Below are 21,218 nucleotides of genomic sequence, written 5' to 3'. Positions count from 1 at the left end.
GTTATTTTACGTCAATTTTACAATTTTACTTTGTTAGCTTTATATCATTTAGCTATTGCTTTGCATGAAATTATGTTCATAGTGATAAATACATTTTTAGATTCAGATAGTGTGATTTTAAGTACATTTTAGATTGCTAGCTTTATATTCATTTAACTGAGCCTGGTTCTGCTGGAGGTTTCTTCCTGTTAAAAGGGAGTTTTTCCTCCCACTGTGGCAAGTGCTTGCTCAAAGGGGGGTCATTTTGACCATTGGGGTTTTTCTGTAATTGTTGTATGGCTCTTGCCTTACAATATAAAGCGCCTTGGGGCAACTGTTGTTCTGATTTGGCGCTATATAAATAAAATTGATTTGATTTGATGGGGGTTTTTGTTGACCTGGCGGACTGACAAGCCTTTATTGTTGCAATGAAAAATGCGGCATTATTATATGTCGTTTAGTTATTTAAAAGTTTGAAGATTTTGTTCCTGCTGTCCTGTTGGGCTTTAGTTTCTTCAAAAAGCGGTCCTCAGAGTGGTATAAATGTGAACCTTCCTCCTATGTTGGCTTCCTCTCACTTGTTATTGTGCATGCTTTTTTGGCTTAAAGCTCAATGTAAGCAACTTTTTAGAATAGATCCAAGCAGTACAACATGTGTACTGTAACTGTTCTTTTGTGCAACAGTGTCTTTTTATACTAGCCCTCCTGTTTGTTATGCTGTGCACTTTAAATATTAATCAGTACTTATGTCAGAGGATGAGCAAGCTCATTTTGCTTTGGAGATGTGAGGAAAGCTGAGACCTCTGCAATAAAGTAGTCAGCACCAGGTTCAGCATGGCTGTGTGCCCATGATCTGAACCTGCTCGTGTGTGTGATGCTCCATTTTTTTATTTATTTATTTTTTAGACCTGACGCTCACAGCTGAAGTCTCACCCAGTGTGCTTTCAGCACGACATGAAAGAAACTCATGCATTGTTTTTTTTTCCCTCTTTCAATCAATCAATCAATCAATTTTTTTATATAGCGCCAAATCACAACAAACAGTTGCCCCAAGGCGCTTTATATTGTAAGGCAAGGCCATACAATAATTATGTAAAACTCCAACGGTCAAAACGACCCCCTGTGAGCAAGCACTTGGCTACAGTGGGAAGGAAAAACTCCCTTTTAACAGGAAGAAACCTCCAGCAGAACCAGGCTCAGGGAGGGGCAGTCTTCTGCTGGGACTGGTTGGGGCTGAGGGAGAGAACCAGGAAAAAGACATGCTGTGGAGGGGAGCAGAGATCGATCACTAATGATTAAATGCAGAGTGGTGCATACAGAGCAAAAAGAGAAAGAAACAGTGCATCATGGGAACCCCCCAGCAGTCTACGTCTATAGCAGCATAACTAAGGGATGGTTCAGGGTGACCTGATCCAGCCCCAACTATAAGCTTTAGCAAAAAGGAAAGTTTTAAGCCTAATCTTAAAAGTAGAGAGGGTGTCTGTCTCCCTGATCTGAATTGGGAGCTGGTTCCACAGGAGAGGAGCCTGAAAGCTGAAGGCTCTGCCTCCCATTCTACTCTTACAAACCCTAGGAACTACAAGTAAGCCTGCAGTCTGAGAGCGAAGCGCTCTATTGGGGTGATATGGTACTACGAGGTCCCTAAGATAAGATGGGACCTGATTATTCAAAACCTTATAAGTAAGAAGAAGAATTTTAAATTCTATTCTAGAATTAACAGGAAGCCAATGAAGAGAGGCCAATATGGGTGAGATATGCTCTCTCCTTCTAGTCCCCGTCAGTACTCTAGCTGCAGCATTTTGAATTAACTGAAGGCTTTTTAGGGAACTTTTAGGACAACCTGATAATAATGAATTACAATAGTCCAGCCTAGAGGAAATAAATGCATGAATTAGTTTTTCAGCATCACTCTGAGACAAGACCTTTCTGATTTTAGAGATATTGCGTAAATGCAAAAAAGCAGTCCTACATATTTGTTTAATATGCGCTTTGAATGACATATCCTGATCAAAAATGACTCCAAGATTTCTCACAGTATTACTAGAGGTCAGGGTAATGCCATCCACAGTAAGGATCTGGTTAGACACCATGTTTCTAAGATTTGTGGGGCCAAGTACAATAACTTCAGTTTTATCTGAGTTTAAAAGCAGGAAATTAGAGGTCATCCATGTCTTTATGTCTGTAAGACAATCCTGCAGTTTAGCTAATTGGTGTGTGTCCTCTGGCTTCATGGATAGATAAAGCTGGGTATCATCTGCGTAACAATGAAAATTTAAGCAATGCCGTCTAATAATACTGCCTAAGGGAAGCATGTATAAAGTGAATAAAATTGGTCCTAGCACAGAACCTTGTGGAACTCCATAATTAACTTTAGTCTGTGAAGAAGATTCCCCATTTACATGAACAAATTGTAATCTATTAGATAAATATGATTCAAACCACCACAGCGCAGTGCCTTTAATACCTATGGCATGCTCTAATCTCTGTAATAAAATTTTATGGTCAACAGTATCAAAAGCAGCACTGAGGTCTAACAGAACAAGAACAGAGATGAGTCCACTGTCCGAGGCCATAAGAAGATCATTTGTAACCTTCACTAATGCTGTTTCTGTACTATGATGAATTCTAAAACCTGACTGAAACTCTTCAGATAGACCATTCCTCTGCAGATGATCAGTTAGCTGTTTTACAACTACCCTTTCAAGAATTTTTGAGAGAAAAGGAAGGTTGGAGATTGGCCTATAATTAGCTAAGATAGCTGGGTCAAGTGATGGCTTTTTAAGTAATGGTTTAATTACTGCCACCTTAAAAGCCTGCGGTACATAGCCAACTAACAAAGATAGATTGATCATATTTAAGATCGAAGCATTAAATAATGGTAGGCCTTCCTTGAGCAGCCTGGTAGGAATGGGGTCTAATAAACATGTTGATGGTTTGGATGAAGTAACTAATGAAAATAACTCAGACAGAACAATCGGAGAGAAAGAGTCTAACCAAATACCGGCATCACTGAAAGCAGCCAAAGATAACGATACGTCTTTGGGATGGTTATGAGTAATTTTTTCTCTAATAGTTAAAATTTTGTTAGCAAAGAAAGTCATGAAGTCATTACTAGTTAAAGTTAATGGAATACTCAGCTCAATAGAGCTCTGACTCTTTGTCAGCCTGGCTACAGTGCTGAAAAGAAACCTGGTGTTGTTCTTATTTTCTTCAATTAGTGATGAGTAGAAAGATGTCCTAGCTTTACGGAGGGCTTTTTTTTATAGAGCAACAGACTCTTTTTCCAGGCTAAGTGAAGATCTTCTAAATTAGTGAGACGCCATTTCCTCTCCAACTTATGGGTTATCTGCTTTAAGCTACGAGTTTGTGAGTTATACCACGGAGTCAGGCACTTCTGATTTAAAGCTCTCTTTTTTAGAGGAGCTACAGCATCCAAAGTTGTCTTCAATGAGGATGTAAAACTATTGACGAGATACTCTATCTCACTTACAGAGTTTAGGTAGCTACTCTGCACTGTGTTGGTATATGGCATTAGAGAACATAAAGAACACTTGATTCTGTCAAGTGTTTTCCTCCTGTCGGTGTTGACTGTGATCTCTGTGGCTGCTGGGCTCTGCCTTGAACTTTTCTGGGGTTTTTTTTTAGTGATCACTGTCTTCATAAGAATGAAAAAGATGGTCAAAGTCAGAAAAAAGGGGTGAGATAGATGAGCTGAAGCTGCAGAACCCCAAAGAGTCCATCCAAGTAGTCAGGGGTGGTGGTCTGAAGCTGAAACTCGAGCTCACAAAGAGCAGCCACCTGCAGTGTTTCAGAGAGAGAGAAAGTCAGGAAGAGAGAGGAGAAGCCAGTTGGGGGGGTGGACAAGGATTGCAGCCAGCAGAATAATGATTAGCAATGACAATAGAAGGACACCACCTCTGCATCTGTGGAATTTGTCAGTTCTCCAGGCAGGACCAGTCGTGGACCACAAGCGCTTCTCGTACAAGTGGATTCTGGACTTGACTGCATCACTCCTCAGACTGAGAAAGGATAGTTTTAGCATTCCAGTTTCTGCAAAGGACTTGGGTTAGCCTTCCGAATGTGCTTCTTGAACCGCATGGTTGGGTCCTGGGTCCTCCAGGATTTTTTTTTTTTTTTTTTTTTCCCCCACCACAATAGATTTCACAGCTACCGGAGCGAATAAAAAGGGTTGCATGACAGGGGACTTTACGCTGGAGCAGGATTGATTTTTTTTTGTTTGTTTGTTTTTGTTTTTTTTTCCCTCCTAATAGGTTGGATAGATCAATCAAGCATTGACAGTTTAAAAATATATATATCAAAAGTTGCTGTTTATTGTAAATTGTAGGATCTCTCACTCATTTTTTTCATTTGCAAATGTAACTGTAAAGGTTTTTACTTTAGTTAAGTTTCAGCAACTAAAGAGGGAGAAAAAAAATTACAAATGTTTAAGTGATTTTATGTAGTAAAAAAAAATTGCATAAGATACTCATAGCTGGTTTCACAATTTGTTCATTTAATATTTAAATTGTTTACAGTCATAAAGAGGAATGGATGGATACAACAGCTGATAATTCAATCACTGTTTTCAAGGTTTCTGTTTGTCTGTTTGAGTTCATAAAGTAAATTCTCTATATGGAGTTCTTCTTCGTGTGCACATTGACACGCAGTGCTGGTTTTTCAGGTAGGAGATTCTGGTCTGCTTTGTGTGTGATTTTGTTAAATGTGTGAAGAAGTAGTGAGCTAATCCTGTAATTAACGGGCATCTGTGTATGTTGACATGTTTCCAAAGAATTTTTCACAGGGCCAAAATGTGTGTGTGTATATATCAAACAAAAATCACTTGTCTGAAAGGTTTTGGCAAATACATTTTAATTTGATTAAATGTCAAACTTTGCTTTTCAGACAGAAGTCATACCTCTTAAAATAGGAACATTTTGCTTTTTTCCTGCTTGGTTATGAACATGTACAACATTTAATGAAGGCGGTGTGTTTTTGGGCTGACTGTTAGATTCAAGAATTCTGTGGATATTAGCTGGTAATCAGCCAGTTTATATCCCTGTATCATCTCCACCGCCTTTCACCCCTGAGACGAGGGGAAGTTTAATCCATTTTGGACAACTGAGGTTCAGCCCCCACTGTCCTGCGGGAGCTGACGCCCTGTCCAAAGAGGACACTGTCTCCCCTGCCTTCCTGCTGCTGGTGCGCTCGGCTCTGCTGGCCGAGAATGATGTGGCAATGCCACGTCTCCTCCTCAGAGTGCCGCTGCTACCGGCTGAAAGGGTTCTCTCTGCTGAAGCGCTTTCCACTGTCAGCAGGTGCTGCAGGCCGGCTGCTGGATCAGCCTGTGGGAGACTGGCTGGAACACATGGGGCTGCCGCAGTACGAGAGCAAGCTACTCCTCAACGGCTTTGACGACCTGCACTACATGGTGAGTTTGTCTTCCTCTCTTTTTTACCTGACCTCTGTTTTCTCACTTTACTTGTGCATTACCATGCCTCTCTATCTGCTTAGTTTACTAACATTTTTATTTTTCACCACCTTTGGTGTCAGTTTTTCGTTTCTTTCTCTGATTTAATTTAAGCACATCCTCATATTTTATATAGCCGAGCTGATATGGATTTCTTTCTGGGGCTGATACTGATATTGGGGAGTGAAACATTTATGATACCAATATATTTGCCAGTACATGCATAAAAATGCTTGTGATCCCCAACACTTTATTATCAATCCCTTATGACAAAGGAATGTAATTGAGGCTTATTTTTATACAGTTTAAACAAAAATTTTATTATTAACTAAAAATGTAGATTATAGTCAACTAACTTATCTCATGCTGTCTTCACTTAAATTGGCTGTCTCCATGTCGCATCGCTCAACATTTGCATAAAATAGACTTCTCGTTTTTTTGGCTGGCAGCATAGTGACTAATTGTCTCTTGCCTACTCTGATCGAAAATGAATAGCAGCTGGTCACTTTGCCTCTGTCTCTTGTAGCTAATTTGACCAAGGTGTGATGAGGGTCCTAGCCATGCGTGACAGCATTGCAAACCACCAGAGAGCCCTCTGCTGGACAAAGTACTTAACACCACTTCTAACAGCCAAAATGTTTTTCTGAATTGTTTGTTCGGTAAAATAAAGGTTTTCATGTTTGCCAAAATAATCCCCACAACAATATGTTAGTGAAAAGCTCATATCGGCCGATATTATCGGCCAAGTGCTCAGGGTGTAATATTTTGGTCCAGTGTCAGAACAGCATTCATTAGATGAGTGATGATTCCCTCACATTTATTTGCAGATTAATTACTGAATGCAATGTTGTGAGAAGGGAACAGCTGCATCTTTTTATTTATTTATTTATTTATTTTTATTGTGGGAAAAATGTATTATTGTGGAGTCAACTTCAATTTAAATTAAACTAATTTCCACCGTGCATTCATGTGTTACTAGAAATGGAAATCCATTCAGTGTGACAATGGTGAATCAGTGCTGATAAATGTTTATTTTGCAGTGTTTCTAATGTCATGATGCCTATCTTTTAATCAGATTTATTCTACACTCTCAGAGTGTCGGACAGTCTGTCTCCACTTCAGGAGGCTGCTGTCGCGACCTCTTGCTTACAGTCAGTGACTGTCTGAAAGTAGCTGATACCAGGCATGAATGGAGGAGCATCTCAATGAGCAATGAGGTGCTATTGCCAAGCTGACACATTTATAGAGCACTCAGTGAGCAGCGCATCTATGAGTTGGCTCTATTGCTTTTGTCTATAATCAACACTGGCAGGACAGAATGGGGGGCCCAGCTGGCAGGCGGAGCCTGTGGTTGTGTAGGAAATGAGTTGTGAGTGTGTGTGGTGATGGAAACCCTTCTGTCCTCAATCATGATTATGTTACACGCATAAAGTACAACAGATTGCCATTGTCAATTATTTTCGCCTCTTTATACAATGATGTACCAGTGATGCAAACAAATTGCTGTAGTGTTTACTATAATGTTTCCTATCTCCATAGTGGATGCAAATCTTTTTGGCGCATGTCCGAAATTAGCGCAGATTTGCATGTGTTAACCGATTGGCGCCAACCTGTCCACTGTCATACATCTACACTGTTGCAGGTAACTGGTGACAGTATGCACAGGCAAGCAGGGTGTATCTACGTGAATTGTGAACCTACGTATATAAGATGTGTATGAATATTGTGCTTGTCACAAAGAAATACACAGTGCTTAACTTTACATATTGTCACCTTCCTAAAATAATGGCTTAACTCATGTTTTCATGTTTTTGAGAAAACACAAAGGAAAACACAAGAGCTTCAGTGGCTGAGTAGAGTTTCATTTTCCTGAAGCAGTCGCCATTTTGAAAAACTTCTAAAATTGCATAAGTCACATACTCTTTTGACTTCGGTAAAAAAATATGGCCTAAGTCACACTCTTGAGATAGGCCATTATACAACTGGGGTGGAATTGCATGATCTCCTCAACTGAAGATTTAAGCGATTTTACCACAGGTGGCCAGCGGCATAGGGAGATGATTTAGGCAAAAAAAAAAAAATTCAGTTATGGAAAAAATGACTTAGGCCATTATTTTAGGAAGGTGACGATATGGTTTTTGCTGGTTTATAGTGCAAAGGTTCTCTGGTGATGGGCGATATCAACGCACCAGCATTGCACAGTACCACGCCTTGTCTTTAGATCAACACACCCACATAAGTGCAAGTCATTTTGCAGTTTAGAGTGTGTGGGTGCTGGGTGTAAAAAATACATCTCCATCAGGTGGAAACTACTAATGAGATTTGTTTTGCACCATGTGTTGGTTTGCACTGGGTGAAAGATGGGGTCATTGAGTGTTTTTGAGGACAGACCTGTCACACATCTTATTCATATTTGTATGTGTGCCAGTCAAAGCACTTTTTTTTTTTTTTTTTTTTTAATACAAACATCAAGGTAAAATACTTAATTTCAAATACTAAGACTTTCTTCATTCTTATAGAATCTAGTCTGTAGCTCACAGAAAGTAAATTGTGTTACTTCAGTTCAGTGGGCCACAGCAAACAAAAACCATTGTATTCCCCATCACCTTGTAGCCATAGAAAGTAATGGCACAGCCCTGATGGAGGATCCTCAGTACTATCCCCCTGGGCCAGTTACTTTGAGACTAATCCTTCTACCAGGATGGTGGATATCTCCGTTGCTAGGGTTCTTGTAGGTGATCCGCCAGTCAGCCGCGAACCACCAAATGTCAGTGAGGTTGCAAAGGTGATGGAATAGTTTAGTGACTGGAACGCAATAGCAATCTGTGATGTTTTTGCTGCACTCTTCCAGGTGGGTGGAGATGCTGCTGCCCTATCATTTCACACAATCTTTGCTTCCATCTTGGAGACAGGTATCATTCCAATTTAAAAGAGTCATTAACATGATTAAGTCCCAGTCACTTGCCCAAGAAGTCAACTATTGGCCTGTGCGACCACAAGTTAAAAGCCATTCTGCATATTGGCAGTGCTTCCTTGTAGCCGATGTAGAGTTTTATGAACCGTTTGATTGGGATGATCTGTGGGACATCCTGAGAATTAGTTGAATCCTCAAGACATTGCTGGACATCATAACCAGCCTGTAAAAGGGTATGTAAGTGACCTCAAAACCGAGGTACGTGTTGTGCCGTGATTTTTATTTATTTATTTATTTTTTGGATCATTGCACCCCTAGTGGTGCGTGTTAACTAATTAAACAGTTTGCTCTGACAGTAGAACTCTGGTGATCTCTGTCTGGCCTGCAGCCTCCCTCTAAAAGTGGATCAGTACCAACATTAATTTAGTTGTGTTCAAGCACCAAAGCAAAGACGGGTATAAAATCAATTACAACCCCTGGTAAAAAATGATGAAACATGTATGATTTCATCCAGCCTTTTTTGATTTGTAGCAAACAAAGAAGTCACAGAGCACAAAACAATTTATATTCAATAGCAAGACATTCTGCCTCCATCTGCATTTCTTAAACAAAAAAATTACATTTACTCTGTTTGTTTAATGGCATGTTTTGTCTTCTAGTTCAGGTAGCAGGAAACATAGTGGCATATCTAAACATGACTGCCTGAATTATACAAGCAAATGTTCTCACTCATCTATATGAGGTTGCATGTCAGGTGAAGGACCAGTATTGTTACCTCAACAGTCAATGTGCAGGTGTGCAGAGCTATTTTGTACACTTTGCACATTCCATCAGTAGAAAATTGGTTTGATGATGATGCGCGCACACACACACACACACGCTGATTATCCATCCCAGCACTGGTTTGATTCAGAGATTGAAATGAAAACTTCGTCAAAAAAACTGTCACCTCTCACCTATCCCAGAGAACTGTTAGGGCGTGACCAAAGTTGGCCCAAGAAGAGACAGCTGCTATTATTGCTCCGACTACTATGCTACTGTTACTTGCAAAAATGAAGAGGTAAAAAGTTCAAAGGAAAAATAAGAGAATAGAAGTGTCTAACTACTACTGTTGCTGCTGCTACTACTATAACTATAGTGCTCAGTAGTCTGTCACTCCCTGTATGTCAGAGTATATGTGTGCTAAGTTTTACTCTCTTCTGCAGCACAAAAATGTCTCTACCCTTATGTACAGTGCATCCAGAAAGTATTCGCAGTACTTCAATTTTTCCACATCTTATTATGTTAGTCTCATTTCAAAATGGATGAATGTGGGATAAATTCAGTTGACTGGACATGATTTTGATGATTTTGTCCCACAGCATGTCAGAGCACAAACCAAACATGAAGTCAAAGGAATTGTCTGTAGACCTCTGAGACAGGATTGTCTCGAGGCACAAATCTGGGGAAGGTACATAAACATTTCTGCTGGTTTGAAGGCCCCAATGAGCACAGTGGCCTCCATAATCTGTAAATGGAAGAAGTTCAGATCCACCAGGACTCTTCCCAGAGATGGCCACCTGTCTAAACTGAGCAATCAGGGAAGAAGAGCCTTAGACAGGGAGGTGACCAAGAACCTGATGGTCACCCCATCAGAGCTCCAGCATTCCTCTGTGGAGAGAGCAGACGTTTCCAGTAGGACAACCATCTCTGCAGCAATCTACCAATCAGGTCTGTATGGTAGAGTGGTCAGACAGAAGCCACTCCTTTGTAAAAGGCACATGGCAGCCCACCTGGAGTTTGCCAAAAGGCATCTGAAGGACTCTCAGACCATGAGAAACAAAATTTTCTGGTCTGATGAGACAAAGATTGAACTCTTTGGTGTGAATGCCAGGCATCATGTCTGGAAGAAACCAGGCACCATCCCTACAGTAAAACATGGTGGTGGCAGCATCATGCTGTGGGGATGTTTTTCAGCGGCAGGAACTGGGGGACTAGTTGGGATTGAGGGAAAGAAGAATGCAGTAATGTACAGAGACATCCTCGATGAAAACCTGCTCCAGAGCGCTCTTGACCTCGAACTGGGGCAACGGTTCATCTTTCAGCAGGACAATGACTCTAAGCACACAGCCAAGATATCAATGGAGTGGCTTCAGGACACCTCTGTGAATGTCCTTGAGTGGGCCAGACCTGAATCTGATTGAACATCTCTGGAGAGATCTGAAAATGGCTGTGCGCCGACACTCCACATCCAACCTGACGGATCTTGAGAGGTGCTGCAAAGAGGAATGGCAAACCTGCCCAAAGATAGGTGCACCAAGCTTGTGGCATCATATTCAAGAAGGCTTGAAGCTATAATTACTGCCAAAGGTGCATCAACAAAGTATTGAGCAAAGGGTGTGAATACTTATGTTGGTGATTCAATCATATTTTTTTCCCCTCAGCACTGAGTGACTTCGGAATTTTTAATCCCCCGCTCACCAACGATGCAAAGAGGGATTGTCATGGCCATTTCCATCTGTCTGTTTGTTCGTCCACCTGTTCATTCATTCTGAAATCAACTCCTCTCACACTTTTAGGAGGAATTTTGTGAAACTTGGTACAAATCCTTGAAATGTTATCAGATGTTATGTAGCAAGCTCTTGTATCAAGGCAGCATTTGCCAGCACGGGATATTGTGCTCTCAGAGCACTCTTGTTGGGTTTGTTTGAGGTATCTTTCGGAAAGCTAGAATGTTCAGCTGTTGAAGAGATTTTGTCATGTCTGTGGTTTGTTTACTGCAAAAAAGGTGAACATCTTTTAAATCTAGAAGTAAGTCCTATAGAGGCTTAGTCACGTGTAACGGTGCCATGCACAGCCAAAGGTCAAGTTTGGCCAGTCACAGTACACTTGGCTGTGTAAACAAGCCATCTCAACTCATCTTTCCTCTGTTTTTCTCAGTTTTTTTCTGCTAGTACACCATGTCAGATACTTGTTGTGCAGTTCACGGTCACAACAGATGTGGACCGGAGGAGAATGTGAGCTTCTACAAGATTCCAGTGGACACAGAGTGCTAGCTTTTGCCCAACTATCCCACAGCAGTGTACACACAGTTCAGTGAGGTTGATAACAAACATTATTATCACTTTACCGAGGCGTTGCTAGGCCGGTATCGTAGATTTACGTCGACGCTACCTGGCTATACCCGCCCGCTGTGCGTAAACAAATGACGTTCCTGTTTGCAGAGGAAAAGATAAAAAGGCGAGAAGTGTGTGTTGGTCCCAATATGGATATTGCGGATGATTTTCTCATGGATAGTACGACAATGAACAGGAGCCAAAGCAGCCAGCTTGATGAGGACGCACTGCCGAATTTGGAGAGCAGCACGCGCCAGCCAACACAACAAAAGTTAAAGTGAGCCAACTTTTTATGTACGCGTTACGTGTTGTGTATCTCAGTAAGTGATAATAATGCAAATGACATGCTGTTGTCGTGCGGTATGCATTTTCTGAGTCCCTCCATCCATGCTCGTCTAACTCGGGTGAATATCTGTAATTTTGGGCGACTGGGCATGAACGTCGGGCCTCTGAAAATGCATACCGCCCTCCAAAAGCATGGGAGGGCTAGAAATATTACAAAAAAAAAAATCATGAAAATGTTACTCATTCCATTACAGAAGCCGCAACAGGATCACAAACCAAAAAAAGTGTGACTCGGCTGAGTTTTCCTCCACAATCTCACAGCAGCATACACAAAATTGAATAAAGTTAATGATGAACATTGTCAGTAAATACTATTACAAGGTCTGTTAGAAAAGTATCGGACCTTTTTATTTTTTTCAAAAACCATATGGATTTGAATCATGTGTGATTGCATCAGCCAAGCTTGAAGCTTTGTGCGCTTGCGTGAGTTTTTTCACGCCTGTCGGTTGTGTCATTCGCCTGTGAGCAGGCTTTGTGTGAGCAGTGGGCCACCCTCTCGTCGTTTTTTTATTGCGAATAAATGTCTGAAAGATTTGGAGCTTTGCTGCATCAATTTTTTTCCAGAAACTGTGAGAGACCTCCAGGTGGACACCGTTAGGAAAATTAATATGGCTTTCAGGGACGATTTTGTGGGGATTACACAGATTAAGGAGTGTTACTGCCGCTTTAAGGATGGCCCACAGCATCAGAGAGTGCGCCGCGCTCGGAGCACCGATCGACATGCTCAGACCCCGCTGAAACAACCAGATCATTTCCAACGTGAAGGCTTTGTTGATCTGGGACGTCGTCTGACTTTCACAAAAAGGCAGGAGACGTTGACATCAGCACTTTTTTGGCACATTCCACTGTTACAGGAGTTTTTTTTTCATGGAAAGAAAAGCGGAGGATTGCGCCACCGTGCCGTTCATGGCGCAGGACAAAACCACCTCCATGTTGGTCTCACAGGACGGCTTTCAGACGGCTTCTGGTTGCTTTTCAGTCGTGTGATTATCCGAGAAATTGAGCATGAGCTGGACATGCCCCAACATGTCCTGTGAGGCTTCATCACGGTGTTGCTTTGCACCATGCGGCTCCACCGCGACGAGCGGAACTCCTCCGCACGTCTGTCTCAATGTGCCGTAAAAGTGCTGAAGTCCACGTCTTCCGCAATTCCTGTGCTAGTCAGATGACATACCGGATCAAGACAGCGTCCAGTTTAGAAATGAATGGCACATTCCACTGTTACAGGAGTTTTTTTCATGGAAAGAAAAGCGGAGGAGTTCCGCACGTCGCGGTGCAGCCGCATGGTGCAAAGCAACGCCGTGATGAAGCCTCACAGGACATGTTGGGGCATGTCCAGCTCTTGCTCAATTTCTCGGATAATCACAAGACTGAAAAGCAACCAGAAGCCATCTGAAAGCTGTCCTGTGAGACCAACACAGAGGTGGTTTTGTCCCGCGCTCTCAGATGCTGTGGGCCGTCCTTAAAGCGGCAGTAACACTCCTTAATCTGTATAATCCCCATAAAATCGTACCTGAAAGCCATATTAATTTTCCGAACGGTGTCCACCTGGAGGTCTCTCACAGTTTCTGGAAAAAAATTGATGCAGCAAAGCTCCAAATCGTTCAGACATTTATTCGCAATAAAAAAATGACAAGAGGGTGGACCACTGCTCACACAAAGCCTGCTCACAGGCGAATGACGCAACCGACAGGCGTGAAAAAACTCACGCATGCGCACGAAGGTTCAAGCTTGGCTGATGCAATCACACGTGATTCAAATCCATATGGTTTTTGAAAAAAATAAAAAGGTCCGATACTTTTCTAACAGACCTCGTATGTATGTATATATATATATATATATATATATATATATATATGTATGTATGTATGTATGTATGTGTGTGTGTGTGTGTGTGTGTTGTATTCCACAGAGAAAGATAGACTTCAACAACAAATGCTCAAGAAATAAACATGTTTTAGCTTATCTGTAAACAGGTGAATCATTCTAGGCTGTTCCACAACAATATGTAAGTCTGCAGTCCTCAAATAATTTAAGCCCTGAATGTACTTGCATGTGCGGTGATAACAGTGTTGCTCCAGGTGCAGTCAGCAAAGAAAACAACACACCCAGTGCTGTGTACAAGTGCCCAAAATGGCAATTTTCTCCTTGTACCACTGTAATTAACCACCAGAAAGATGCCTGGTATGTTCGATTGCTCCACTATCAGGTTCAGACATGATAACTTTGCAGTATATATGTTGTTTCTCATATAAATAATCCCGGAAGCACTGCGCATGACCGGCAACATGGCGATGGGGAGTGGGCTGGGAAGTAGCCATGTCACGTGACTGCAAGGGTTCTGTTCAGTCCCTAAGGCCCATTGGATGTTTATCCCAGATACCGGAAAGTGAAGCAGATGAAAATCTGCAACTACCTCTGGACAAGATGCCACTCTGTCGCATAATACTTCCCCAGACAAGGCTAGTACCTTTTTACAGCTGGTTGAACTGGAACCATGCACATGAAGTGTCTTTTCCAAGCACAGAGATTGGTAGCATTACTGAGAATCAAACACAGGTCTTCATATCGTAGCCCAACTCTGACCTTTTTTGCCAGGTTTTGTAGAACCTTCTTTTTCATTTGTGGACCAAATGTCCATGCGCAGCCACACTGTTATTGACTGGTACTGACAAGCAATGATAGCAAAACTGCTCATTTCCTCTTCTTTGGTTGTTGTTGGTAGCCATCATATTTTCGCAGCGTCATCACAGAGCTCAAAAATTAGTTTTCTATTCATGGTAAGTGTCCATGATGCAATCTTGTGGTTACATTGTGTCGTCTAAAATTATTCTTCAGGGAACCAGCTAGAGGAAGACAAATCCACTTCATGAAGTCAGTGGACTCATTGCATAATATATGTTGTTACTTCTCTGTATTTTGGTATGTAATCTTAAATCAAACCAAGCACCAATTTTCTCTGAACTTCATTTTATTCTTTTCAAACAGTTTCTGCTGTTTTAATAAAGGCAAAGTGGTTAAGCTGTAAAAATCAAAGTCTTTAAACCTGCAGAGAAAGTGGACAGTCAGTAATGGCTTCATGCGTTAGTAGGTTGGAATGGATTCATTGATTTTATATTTAGTGGTGTTTTACTGATGCACTGTTGGTCATTTATCTGTTTTGAAAAGGATTTGTGCAGGCATATGATTACACGTGCTACTACAGTTTCTCACATCCTTTTGCAGATGCCTGTTTGGTCTCATGACAGCCTACTTAGGAGGACAAACTATGCCTTTGTGCGCTGTAGGAAGACTATACTTTGACAGTTAGAATGACTGATCCATGCCTCAAAGCCTTTGGCCTAAATTCAGAGTGCTTTTAAAACAACAGGGTTGCTGTGGCTGTTCTCTGGATAGGCTGAGGAGAGGGAGCCGCATTTTAATGAGAACAAGGACAAGCAGAGATGGAAGGGCAGGCAAAGCTACATAGTTCACACTGCACTAGCGGTACGATTGACATCCATATTGTGCTGTTGTCAGCCTTCTCTCAGCTAATGTATTCTTACTTCGACCACCTGAGCCTGAGCTGGAGTTAAAAGTAGACCCACCATAGATAGAATTTCCCCTTGGAGTTGTCACCACAACATTTCACATGTTTGCATTCTCAAAGCTGAAGACTTTGAGGTTGAAAGGTTTATCGAGGTGTATCAAAAGTCCTCTGATATGAATGTAATATTCTTGTAGGCTGAGATGAATGTGTTAAGCCTCTGCTGCCTTTCAGGGATTCTGTAATGCATTCAGTGATCTTCACCACATATGATCATAGGCATTAGGAGGAATGGTTTACCAACCTTGATTTCACGGATGATACTCGTATTGTGATTTTCATGGAATCAATGCATACCCTGATTGCAGCACTTGAGAAGCCGAGTGAGGAGTGTTTGGGTTTGTGATGGACCAGGATCAAGACTAAGTCCCAGTCTTCAATGACTTCCTGATCTCAGACTTGAGAATTGTATCTCTATGCACAAAAGTGTTAAACTTATAGAGACTTTCACTTTCCTGCAAAGTGAAATTCATGTCTGTGGGTCTTCTGTCTCTGAGATCAAGACACACCTGGGAAGAACATATGGGGTCTTGAGGCTGCTAGACAGAGGTGTTTGGTGATGCTGATATCTTTGTAGGAGAACAACGGACCAGGTATTTACGGTTCTGGTGCCTCCCTTTCATCCTGTATGGATGTGAGACATGGTGCTAACCAAATGACTATCACTTCCATTGTGAGGAAACATCAGACATGACATTTTGGACATGTGTGCATTTCTCTATGCATGATCCAACACACATGTTCCACAGTGTTGAAGACCCCAGCGACTGGAGAAAGCCAAAGAAATGGGTGCCCATATTTTACCTGACCACGGAAGATGGATAGTTGCTTTTGGGAGGCGTGGATGAACCAGTTGTTTGTCTGGGTGGTTGCCATCCAGAATACGGTACGATTCCAAGGAGTGCATGGTCCCAGACTTGAGTAGGTTATCTATCTATCTATCTAGGTCTGTCTGTCTATCTGTCTATATATTTATCAATCGAAAGATGTGATTCCTTATACATAAGAAATGCAACAATGACACACTTAAAAGACACATGCAATAGTAAAATTTTGGCAAGAGCATTCATGGAATTAGAGAAACACCAGTGTTGATGTCGGCAGTTGGAGTTGTGTTCTCTTCTCCAGAGTAATTTATCAGTCAGTCTCCAGTGGGAGAGCAATGTAAGAATCCAGGCACTGTGGAAATATTATTATCCTATCAGGTGTAGTTTGAGCTGCAGTGGGAGTGATAAGCTTGCTGGTTCTCAACCTAATGAGGCTTTTAAGCTGTATGTTCAGTGTAAGCTATTAAGGAAGAAAAGGATGTGGATCAGAATATGTTAGTATGAGCACCAACACCAGCCATCTTTGTTTGCTATAACATCTTACCGAGTTCATGCATGTCGCTCATTTTGCAGCAGTCCTCTCACTTTTTACAGAGAAACAGTTGAATCAAAATTTTACTATTTTTGCAGTCACTCACTTGGCTCTTAATGAAAAATCAAGGCTGCCAAATGAAGGTTTAAATGTAATTTATATGATGTGAGATTGTGTCCTGCTGATTTACGTCTTTAGATGCCTGTAAAGTGCATCTTCTGGCATTTGTACAGATACAACCCCAATTCCAATGAAGTTGGGACATTGTGTAAAATGTAAATAAAAACAGAATACAATGATTTGCAAATCCTCTTCAACCTATATTCAATTGAATACACCACAAAGACAAGATATTTAATGTTCAAACTGATAAACTTTATTGTTTTGTGCAAATGTTTACTCATTTTGAAATGGATGCCTGCAAAACGTTTCAAAAAAGCTGGGACAGTGGTATGTTTACGACTGTGTTACATTACCTTTCCTTCTAACAACACTCAGTGTTTGGAAACTGAGGACACTAATTGTTGAAGCTTTGTAGGTGGGATTCTTTCTCATTCTTGCTTGATGTACGACTTCAGTTGTTCAACAGTCCGGGGTCTCCGTTTCTGTATTTTGCGCTTCATAATGCGCCACCCATTTTCAATGGGTGACAGGTCTGGACTGCAGGCAAGCCAGTCTAGTACCTGCACTCTTTTACTCCTAAGCCACACTGTTGTAACTCATGCAGAATGTGGCTTGGCATTGTTTTGCTAAAATAAGCAGGGATGTCCTGAAAAAGACATTGCTTGGATGGCAGCATGTGTTGCTCCAAAACCTGGATGTACCTTTCAGCATTGATGGTGCCCATGTCATGGGCACTAACACACCCCCATACCATCACAGATGCTGGCTTTTCAGCTTAGCACTGGTAACAATCTGGATGGTCTTTTTTGTCTTTTGTCCAGAGGACATGATGTCCATGATTTCCATAAACAATTTGAAATGTGGACTCATCAGGCCACAGCACACTTTTCCACTTTGCATCTGTCCATTTGAAATGAGCTCGGGCCCAGAGAAGGTGGCAGTGTTTCTGGATGTTGTTGTGTGGCTTTCGCTTTGCATGGTAGAGTTTTAACTTGCACTTGTAGATGTAGAGACAAACTGTGTTAACTGACTGGTTTTCTGAAGTGTTCCTGAGCCCACGCGGTAAGATCCCTTGCACAATGATATCAGTTTTTAATGCAGTGCTGCCTGAGGGATCGAAGGTCACGGGCCTTCAATGTTGGTTTTCAGCCTTGCCGCTTACGTGTTGAAAGTTCTCCAGATTCTCTGAATTTTCTGATTATATTATGGATTGTAGATGATGGAATCCCTAAATTCCTTGCTATTGAACGTTGAGAAACATTGTTCTTAAACTGTTGGACTATTTTTTCATGCACTTGTTCACAGAGTGGTGATCCTCACTCCATCTTTGCTTGTGAATGGCTGAGACTTTTGGGGATGCGCCTTTTATACCAAATCATGAGTGTCCTCAGTTCCCAAACGCTTATTGAGTGTTGTTAGAAGGAAAGGTGATGTAACACAGTGGTAAACATACCACTGTCCCAGCTTTTTTTGAAACGTGTTGCAGGCATCCATTTCAAAATGAGCAAATAATTGCACAAAAACAATAAAGTTTATCAGTTTGAACATTAAATATCTTGTCTTTGTGGTGTATTCAATTCAATATAGGTTGAAGAGGATTTGCAAATCATTGTATTCTGTTTTTATTTCCATTTTACACAATGTCCCAACTTCATTGGAATTGGGGCTGTGATCACCTATTTTCATTGTCAGTAGATTTAATTTATAAATCAGATATGTAGATTAATTTAGAAATGATCATTCATTGAGGTCTTAGGAGTCTGTTATTGTAGAACAGTATAATGTTTGGTTTTTCTGATTATTGTAGCTGTACTTACCTCAGCAGTAGGCATGCTGAGCCATGCCTCTTTCACCTCACTACCTCAAGAGCACTGCTCCTTACTCAACCACTCTGTATAATGTACAGTTACAGTCGGCAATAAAAACCCACCTTAAGTGTGGACTTTATCCCTCTGAATCCCACACCCCACCAGCAAGTTTAAAGGTCATATTTTACCCCTACACTTGTAACAGTTTAAGAGGTTGCGCAGTAAAAATGCATACAAATTAGTAGTGAGTTAATCTAGTCTATCCCAGACAGCTAGTGTCAACCAACTCAGACCAAGGACTGGAAAGCTGTCTCTGTCTCCTTGACTCTCCCCCAAGCAATCAGGCTATGGAACTACCTTATCTTTCTTTCTACATCTCCAGCTTAAAAGTGCAGATGAGGATAAAAACCATTTTAAGTAACTTTGAGCAACTTTGTTTATCCTACATAATATCCTACAAGAGTGTCTGCCGCCTACTGTAGTGACGTCTGCATTTGTGTGAGATACTTAAACTACCAACCACAGGAAGAAACATGTTGCCCCCTGCATAACCAAATACATGATGAAATATACTAAAACAGAACAGAAAAATTAAATCAGAAGTAGATGACAGAATATGTGAGTGGGGATGACAACAAAATGTTTCCTCTGTACTGCTTCTTCTTGTTTCACCTTCCTGCAGGAAGGTGACCATGTTCATGATTTAATCATTGAGAAATGTACTGCAAATTTCTCATGGCAGACTTGACACACTGGTCCAAAAGCTTTGACAGACCTGTATTTTGAACATTGTTCTGTTATCCATATGCAGAAGACCCCATCATGTGCTGTGCTACCACATACTGAACACTGGCTTTTGCTGGACAGTTCAGGAATGTGTATCCAGTCCATTCTCACATCTCTAAAATAACCATCGATCTGCCACATTCCGCCAGGTGAAAGATGGGTGACCCCTTGGTTTTCTCCAGCTACTGGAGTCCTCAACATTCGGGCAACTGCATGGTGGATTAGGCACACAGAAATGTGCCAGATGGCCAACATCTTGAAGCTGACCCTCCCTCACAATGAAATTGATACTTTCTGGAGCTTTATCTCCAAATAAATATCACAACAAAAGTCAATTATGTAATGCTGTTTACCATTCTCCAAGGAGTCTGAGAGTCAGAGTGACCTCCTGCCATAACGTTTACAATAAGAACATTGCCCTGTGACTAAACATAAGTTTAAGGGAACATTAGCCTGGAAACCTTAGTTAGTTGTTTGTTTTCAGACAGAAAGCACATCTCATGTTTTGTGTATTCATGTTATGGTCTGTGTTGTCTCTCCAGTTATTTTATCTCTTGTGCATGTGAGACGTACAGTTAGCTATAAGGCTAAGCTTCCATACAACAAATAGAACAAACACTGATTTCTAAACACAGTGTCTTAGTGTAGATTATACCACAGGTTTCACCTCAGGCTCGCTTCTTTTCTGCCTTTCACCCAGACCACAAAAACAACTTGGAAAAAATAGTCTGGCAGGTTTTATTTTTTCTCCATCTAAAATGCAGTTGCTCACAAACTCAGGAATTCAGTATTCTTTATTGGGCCCCCCAACCCGCAGTCTACACCTACTCACCATCCAAGCCTTGATAGAACTAGTCTTACTCTTCTCTGATTTGTAACGTCTTGTAATAAATTCATTTGGGTTTATGGTTATTAAAGTTAATAATAGGTGAAGCTGATGATTGATGGTCAGTAGAGAAATGGGACTTACTTCTTGCACGTCATGTCTCACCACCACTGTGTGGCCATGAGCTAAATTTAACATTGATGTAACATTTTTCCATCCTCTATCATATCACTGACCCCTCTGCAGCTCTGATGTTGATTTATTGCTCCTCTATCTGTTATGCAGTACTAATTACACTGTCTCAAAGGTGATTCTGGCTGTAACCAAACACGAGCGTGACCATAGTTCACATTATTGACAGTCGTCCCGCTGCACACAAACAGAGGTTCTGTCGCAGGCAGGAATTCACAGAGCTCACTCACCAATAATAGACCTTTTTTCTGCTACAGCAGCATTACCTTTGATCAATACCAAAGTCTGCCAAATGTGCTTTTCTTTTCAAAGCATTGATCTCAACTATTTTAACTTCAACACAACAGTGTGGTTTAGTTATACATTGACCATACTATCTTCAAGCATTTTTTTCATAAATATAATGTATTACCATTACCAATGAGTTCAATAATTAGATTTTTGCAAGAAAGCAGATGGCTTGACTTCAACTAGTTTACATAATTTGCAATCCTGTGTAATGCTTTCATTTTAATTAAGATGTCAGAGGTACAACTGTTCATTTTAGTGCACTTAATTCTTAATAGGGACATATTTTCCTGCTCTGTTTTGTGCTACAGGGAAGCAATGTAATGGAGGACCAGGATTTGAGAGAGATTGGGATCACAGACCCCAGCCACAGAAAAAAGATCCTGCATGCAGCACGCTCCTTACCCAAGGTGAGACCTTTTTGGTTCCTACTTCACTGTAACTATAAAT

The 21,218-nt window shown here is 41.2% G+C and overlaps 1 protein-coding gene across 11 annotated transcripts in view; it reads left to right on the top strand.

Annotated features, from left to right (window-relative positions):
- Positions 1 to 21,218, top strand: part of LOC117512702 (ankyrin repeat and SAM domain-containing protein 1A) — a 153,152-nt gene that overhangs the window by 91,523 nt on the left and 40,411 nt on the right. For 8 of the 11 annotated variants that reach the window (XM_034172872.1, XM_034172879.1, XM_034172878.1 and 5 more), the window contains 2 exons: positions 5,292 to 5,407; positions 21,080 to 21,178. In XM_034172872.1, the coding sequence (XP_034028763.1) occupies positions 5,292 to 5,407; positions 21,080 to 21,178 (215 nt within the window). The remainder of the gene's footprint in view (positions 1 to 5,291; positions 5,408 to 21,079; positions 21,179 to 21,218) is intronic. The other 3 variants (XM_034172871.1, XM_034172874.1, XM_034172877.1) reach the window with 1 other exon arrangement.

This window comes from Thalassophryne amazonica, chromosome 6 (assembly GCF_902500255.1).
Source record: "Thalassophryne amazonica chromosome 6, fThaAma1.1, whole genome shotgun sequence".
Classification (NCBI taxonomy): Eukaryota; Metazoa; Chordata; class Actinopteri; order Batrachoidiformes; family Batrachoididae; genus Thalassophryne; species Thalassophryne amazonica.
This window is presented reverse-complemented; position numbering and strand designations above follow the sequence as displayed.